This window comes from Astatotilapia calliptera, chromosome 11 (genome assembly GCF_900246225.1).
Source record: "Astatotilapia calliptera chromosome 11, fAstCal1.2, whole genome shotgun sequence".
Taxonomy (NCBI): Eukaryota; Metazoa; Chordata; class Actinopteri; order Cichliformes; family Cichlidae; genus Astatotilapia; species Astatotilapia calliptera.
Window position 1 is genome coordinate 17,897,278 of NC_039312.1, and position 7,345 is coordinate 17,904,622.

The window sequence follows — 7,345 nt, forward strand, 5'->3', positions numbered from 1 at the left end:
AACTACTCCTTTGTTTGAGGAGGACCAGGAGGAGATCTGCCAGAGCTTGACAGAAAAAAAAATCAGGAGGGATTGGGACACTACCTGCAAAACCATTCCCTTTCTGGGAGTTGTTGCTTCTCCAGTGCAGCTGTTGTCACTTAACCACAGTGGTTTATGCTATGTGTACTGGACAGAGTAAAATCCCTGAAGTTTTACTGACTTTGTGTTATTGGATCTACTCTGTAGTCACTTAAAGAACTAATTACATTTTATTTTGAGCAGTGGATAAAGTATTACCAAAACAGCTACTGAAAACTGTCTTACTTTGAAACTTTGTGAACAAATTATGAGAGGAGATGAGATGAGATAGCCTTTATTTGTCAGTTGCAGGTCTTTTGCCCACAACCGAGATGACAGACCTTGCCGACCGTACATACAATACACAAACATCACATTGGGGAGACAGGTCAGGCTAGGTAGCGAGGAAAAAACATTGAAATGTGTAACACAAAAGGATAATACAGGAATGCACAGATATCAACACACCATAGCACAATAAACACAGACAGTTCCAGTGTGTACATCTGATCTGGGACCGCTGCAATCTTTCGACTGCGCCTCCAACTGACCCGATGTCCACATCAGAGGGGAGGTAAGCGTTGGAGGTGGTGTTGGATCCGGGGTAGGGAGGGTGATGCGTCGGTGAGTGCTTATCAGTATCAGTATATGTATGTGTGTGCGTGTCCATAGTTCAGCTGAGACAGTGTCCTTCGCCCTGCCAGGCTAAGTAAACAGTCTTCCAGCCAACCCTGGTGGCCTTGTAGGGAATGGGAAGGAACAGACTAAACACAGTCGTTATCAGGGTATTTTCTGTATGTTTAAAAGTGTCAGTTAGTGCTTTTTAAAAAAAAAAAAAAGTTAGGAACTGCTGTCTGCAATTTACAACCAGGAGACTAACAGAAAACATGCCAGCGTTGGTGCTGCATGGTGTAGTTTGTATTATACTGTTAAGGTCTGTCTAGGGACGTTGGTGTAATGACACATGTGGCCATTAAAGCCACAGTCGAATGGCGTCTCCTGCTAGGCACGACTGAGGGCTGATTAAACAACAACGACCACGTGATCCAGTATCTCATGTGACCGGCACAGAGCCGATCATGTGACTAAAATCACAGTGAGACCGGATTTGTTACTCCACCTGCCTTCGCCTGTGTTAGAAGGTGAAGTCTGTGCTGCTGCCGGTGTTTGCGACAATGAGGTGAGTTTTGAAAGAATGACGATAAGTTCATGCTCGCAGTCAGGGGCGTGCAGCCTCGCTGTGGTCGCACTGTTTTGAAATCTGAGTGTCTTGGGGGTGCTTGAGGTTCACACATCGTTGGCCAGGCCCGCATTGTGATATCTACGTTACATATATTGGCAGGCTGCTGAGAGAAACTCTGGGTGTCCTCTTACTGTGGGCCTGTCTGCACTCCGCCGCCTTCGGGGGCTGCTCGTCGTTTTTCCGCCGAAAATCTCCCCGCGTCAGCGGCCTGAACGGAGTCGACCCCGGTGCCCCTCTCTTTCTCACTCCTTATCTGGAGAAGGGCGCTATAGATGAAGGTAAACTTGTATTTGTGTTACTACGAAGTAAAGTACTATAGATTGGCTTCGTGCTTTTTGTGTTGCACATCCACAATGTGGCGATATCTCGTTCTTCCAGCCAGGAAACTGAGTCTGGTGGGAGACCTGCCAGGAGGCAATAAGTCAGTCAAGAGTTATGCTGGATACCTCACAGTCAACAAAAAATACAACAGCAACCTCTTCTTTTGGTTCTTCCCTGCTTCCATGGTAGGCCTAACTTCTTTTACCACAGGGGCTTCCCAAATTTACAGTACTCTTATTTGTGCAGTGTGACAGGAAATCACTGAGAGGACGGAGAGATTTTAGGATCAAATCTGTGTGGGGTTTTCAGAAGTCAACTTTATCTTTAGTCCCTCTGTGAAGTTGTGATATTTAGTCAGCTGCAACCAGGAATACCCAGGTTTTTCCTTTGCTGATTTTTAAAGCAAAAATCCTTACAGGAAGAGAGCTTGTTTTACTTTTTAACTTACACTTGTGCCTTTTTTATTATGTCTTTTAATCATTAACTGAGTGTTTTGTTTAGTTTTTTAATTTTATTTATGAAAATGCTCCAGAGCAGTGGAGATTGACGCATTTAATGACAGCAAGTAAAGTTTGAATCTTACTGAATGTTTTTTACTAAAAAGCCTCCAGGGAAAAAAAGAATCTGGAAAGGTTCTAAACAACTTCCTTTTACCCCTGTTGGACCAGAATACATATACAACTGTGATCAGGAGTTTAAATCACATTAAAAATGAGCATGAATGTTAGGGTCACTATGAACATGATTTCTTTGCACTGTTTTTTCTCTAGGGTGGAATGATTGTGCAACACACATCTATAATTACGTAAAAAACAGGAATTGGGTCAAAAGTATACATAGAGGTTCAAATCTATTCATTCACTTAAATCTTTTAAAAAGTAGCGCTGAAGGTTCTACAATGTCTTTTAACTTGACAAGGCCTATTAACTTCTGGTTGATTGATGACAAGTGGTAGGTTCACTGTCTCAACATAAATAGGAAAAAGTTTGACACTACCTATCAGACCAATGCTCAGAACAATGGGGAAAGTCCAAGCAACTCGGTGGAAGGAGAATTATTGATTTACACAAGTTAGGAAGGTCTTTTGGGGCCATTTCTAAACACTGCAGATTCCAAAATCATAATTTTAAACAACTGTATGGCGGTAAAAGTCCACTAGGTGGCGCTAGTTTCTTAAACTTTGTGCTTGCTCTGATGTGACTGATAGGCAAACCAGGAGAAAGCTCCAGTCCTGCTCTGGCTGCAAGGTGGGCCTGGTGGCACGTCCATGTTCGGTCTCTTTGTGGAACATGGGCCGTATGTGGTGTACAAGAACATGACGGGTAAGAACTGATTTGCAGCAGCAAGACTCCCAGGTTGTTTAAACCTTCTTATAAAGTTTATATCCTCTGTCTTTGCAGTCGGTCCGAGGGATTATGCCTGGACAGCCAGATATTCAGTTTTGTACATTGATAATCCAGTATGTATTTCTGATTTATCATCACATTAAAAAAAAAAGCAGTATTACTTAAAATGTCATTTTCACTTGGTGCTTTTGAAACATTGAGGAAGTGTTGGGATTTTTTGTTTTCTTTTTTCTCCTCTCTCTCTAGGTTGGAACAGGTTTCAGCTTCACTGAAGATGACAGAGGTTTCGCTCAGGACCAGGATGATGTTGGCAGAGATTTGTACAAGTAAAATATGACCATCTAATTTGCATGTAGTCATTTCATTTATCTTCACAGTAATGATCGTTACTAACTCTTTTTCTTATTCTCCTCTTTTCTTTTATAAGTGCTTTGACACAGTTCTTCCAGATCTTTCCTGAATATCAGTCCAATGAGTTCTACGCAACTGGAGAGGTCAGAAAATAATTTTTCCACACTTCACAGAGCAGTATGACACGAGTAGCTATTTAAACAGAGCAACATGATTACAGGGCTAGCAGATATATGCTTACCATGCTAACCAATTAATACTTTTTGCAAAATATAATGAAATTTTAATGTCTTATTTTGTTAAGATGGCCTCCTCACCATGCAATACATTCTCTTTGCAGTCATATGCAGGGAAGTATGTTCCTGCCGTTTCTTACTACATTCATAAAAACAACCCTACTGCCAAGGTGAAAATCAACTTCAAGGGGATGGCTATTGGCGATGGACTCTGTGATCCAGAGCTGGTGCGTATGTAGAAGAATTTTATTATTTAGACGTAAACTCTGTCCTAAGATTGTTCCTGAAAGTGCTAATGTTTGATTCATAAGACATGCTTAATCATAAAACTTGCTCAGGCAGGAAGGACATTTAGAACTTAAGCAGCTGTGTTGCAATTTTGTAGTTGCACAATGCCATCGCAACTCACGGTGCAGTCGGAAAACGGCCAACAGAAAAGCAAACTCTTTAGAAGACCTGATCGTGACGATGGTAGAGAAGGTTTGGTGCTGCTGCGGTGAGCGAGGTGTGGCAGAACAAAAAGAGTTTTCTAAAGGCTTGGACTTATGTGTGACCTAAACTGCCATATCCCTACGTAACCGGCAGGAAAATCTCCTGGATAAAGTCTAGAGTTGGCTTAGAAAGAGTTTAATAAAGCATTAAAGCATCTGTTTCATGAACAAGACTCATTGACTTACACATTTTTTTCCCTCATATGGTCTAAATGTGTGTCTTCATTGAAACACAGGCTGCTGTGTCTTTTGCTTTCATTGTCCACACTGTACGTTCGTCCTCCACTTTGCTCATGTTTGATGCCATCTGCTCCTATATGCTGATGCAGAAAGGTGACAGTATAGTGACAGTTTACTGTTCTTCCACATCAGATGCTGGGTGGCTACGGTGAGTTCCTGTACCAAACGGGAATGATAGATGAACTCCAAAAGCAATACGTTGACCAGCAGACAGACCATGGAGTTAAGCTCATCCAGCAGGAGAAGTGGGTGGAGGCTTTTGAGGTAATGAGTTGATGTTGTTCGTCATCTACATTTGCAGTATTTTCTAATTGTTGAAGGCACACCTGTCATGGATGCCTTTTTCATTTCAATTTCAATCGTCTGACTTCAGGTCTTTGATCGTTTGCTGAATGGCGATGTAGATCCTTATCCCTCCTTCTTCCAAAATGCAACAGGTTGTACCAACTACTTCAACTACTTGATATGTCAGGTACTCGGAGTTCCTTGAAGTTCTTTTTTGTAAACTGTTGCTTTTTAACAGCTTAAAGAACTCACAAATTTCCTTTGTGTTCCTCAGGAGCCTGAGGATCAGGACTACTTCTCCCAGTTTGTGACCCTGCCTGAAGTGCGACGTGCCATCCACGTGGGCAACCTGACGTTCCACGATGGCTCTGAGGTGGAGAAGCACCTCCTGCAGGATGTCATGAAGACCATCAAACCATGGCTGGGGGTGCTGATGGACAACTACAGGGTAAAAACTGCAGGGTCATCCATTTTATTTTATTTTTTAATCTAAAACGCACAAGGGGAAAATGTGAAGGGGGAGAAAAAAATCAGGATTTTGCTCATGATGTTTTATATTTAGAGTGTGAGACAAATGTTTTACTTTTATCACTTTATTTATTTATTGACAAGTGAACTGGGCATCGTTCTCAAGTCTTAACAGGAAACAATCTTAAAAAAAAAAAAGCCCAACTCAGACACTGTTGAACTTCGTTACATCATCTTCTATGGATGGGGTCCAAAAGGAAAACCTTACAGAAGACTGTAGGAGCACAAAAAGAAGCCTGATGAAAACTGGAAGCGCATTCTTCGGTCAATGAGATCAAGATAAATTTGTTCATCCCCTGGTTGGTGTGAAGCACAGAGGTGTCAGCGCTGCGTGAGTGCAAAAAGTGCTTAGGGGGATGACTTCTACAGATGACACTAGGCGTGACCGTCGATGGAGCACAATACTGGATGACGAGATGACTCGCAGTCTCCAGAACTGAGTCAGGAAAGCTTGATGAAGATTCAAAGCGCAGTGAAAGGGAGGGGGAGAGAAAAGAGAAGTGAAAACTCCGGGGTATTTTAAAGAGAAAGGTGGAGGAATGCAACACTTCCAGGAAAGAGCCGCTGAGAGGTTGTTTCTGAAGAAGAGCAGAGCACGTCTCCGGGTGACGAGGATTCAGTCTGATATCAAAAACAACAGTTGCTGTGTGTGTGTGAATCTATGGAGTCAGTTAACTGATACAAGTTGAATGTATTTATCCAGGTCTTGATGTATAGTGGTCAGCTAGATGTGATTGTGGCTGCTCCACTGACTGAGAGGTTCCTGCCCACTGTGAACTGGACCGGGGCTGCCGAGTACAAAAAAGCCCCTCGCTTCCACTGGAAGGTTCAGCCCACTGACACGGAGGTGGCAGGTTATGTTCGGCAAGTTGGAGAGTTTTATCAGGTGAGCGGATTGTGAAATAAAAGGCCAAATGCATGATCTTAAATCTCTCGGCGTTATTGAGGTTTACCGTTATCCGCTGTCTGTCTCTTCATGCAGGTCATCATACGAGGAGGAGGGCACATTCTGCCTTACGACCAACCGCAGAGGTCCTTTGACATGATTGACAGATTCTTGTCAACTCAGGGCTGGAAATGAAAAGCACGGGTGGAGAAGTGCAAATGTTCAAGCACCTTCACTTTAGAGAGCACATCGAGCACAGAGCGTTGATTTAAGACTGATTGTCACAGCTAACTTAAATCAAGTTTTTGTTTTCATCATTTTTTTGCAGAACTTTTTAAAAACCAGAGGATACATTTCTTCTAAGCGTGTGCTCTCTGATGCACACTCTTAGCTTGGATGCGATATCTGGATTGTTGCAAACAGAAATCGTAAAACTGATAAATCAGGTTAACGTCTTAAATTTTAGGGGTTCATGTTTGTTTGTTTTCTCGGGTCAGTATGAGTTAATGAATGTTGTGTGAAATCAGTGCACGCTTCGGAGACGAAATTCAATGCAGCCAAAACACATTTCACTCATATCAAGATTTCTTTTAAAAGAACTTTTAAAACGGTTCATACAATTTTTAAATGACTTCATGTATTGAAGCAAAAGGTTCTAAGCAGTTCTTTGTACCTTCCTGTGGCACTTACACTAAGATAAAAGGTTATTATATGCAAAGTGATTGAATAAAGCTTGGAGGTGTTTCTGGTCCAACTGCTACCAGTTATGAATGCATGCTTTGTTTTCAGTCACTAAAGGTGGAATTATTTTTTTCTAACACAAGTTTGATTTGTATTAAAGAACCTTTTTCTTCAATATATCCAATTCTTTTTAAAGTTTGTGTTTTGTGTTTGAATGTCTGTCACAGTCAGAAGGGACTGTAAAGCCTTAAGTGTTGAAATTACTTGAAATAAAGATGTTTCTTTTTTAAAACATCACATTGTGTTACTTACAACCTTTTGCTTGAGGCCATTAAGTGTTTTTATCATTGTGTTATATTGTGGTCTACCTCCCAGTAGATGAGAGACTGGGAAAAGCCAAAAATGATGGTGGTGCACACTTTATCTTGGAGAGGAAGTGGAGTCAGATCTGGTTAGTGTTGCTGTTTGTGGAACAGTGGTTTGTACTGTCACCTCACAGGAAGAAGGACCTGGATTCAACTCTCAACTCTGCGTGATGACCCTGCGATAGAGTGGAAACTTGTCCAAGGTGTGACTGGTCACTGGGATAGCTTCCAGTCCCTGAAAACTAAAACGAAACTATGGAAAAGAAATATAACTTCAGTAGAAGAAATGAGCGAGCAAAACCCTGTGGGTCT

At 41.9% G+C, this 7,345-nt stretch overlaps 1 protein-coding gene across 1 annotated transcript; it reads left to right on the plus strand.

Moving 5' to 3' along the window:
• Positions 1-1,095: 1,095 nt before the first annotated feature.
• Positions 1,096-6,962, plus strand: cpvl (carboxypeptidase vitellogenic like). The gene is made up of 13 exons (XM_026185666.1): positions 1,096-1,240; positions 1,403-1,581; positions 1,682-1,809; positions 2,832-2,946; positions 3,025-3,083; positions 3,217-3,296; positions 3,398-3,464; positions 3,662-3,784; positions 4,421-4,552; positions 4,662-4,760; positions 4,848-5,021; positions 5,805-5,987; positions 6,084-6,962. The coding sequence occupies exons 1-13, from the start codon at positions 1,236-1,238 to the stop codon at positions 6,180-6,182; spliced, it is 1,443 nt and encodes a 480-aa protein (XP_026041451.1). The 5' UTR covers positions 1,096-1,235; the 3' UTR covers positions 6,183-6,962.
• The last annotated feature ends 383 nt before the right edge of the window (positions 6,963-7,345 follow it).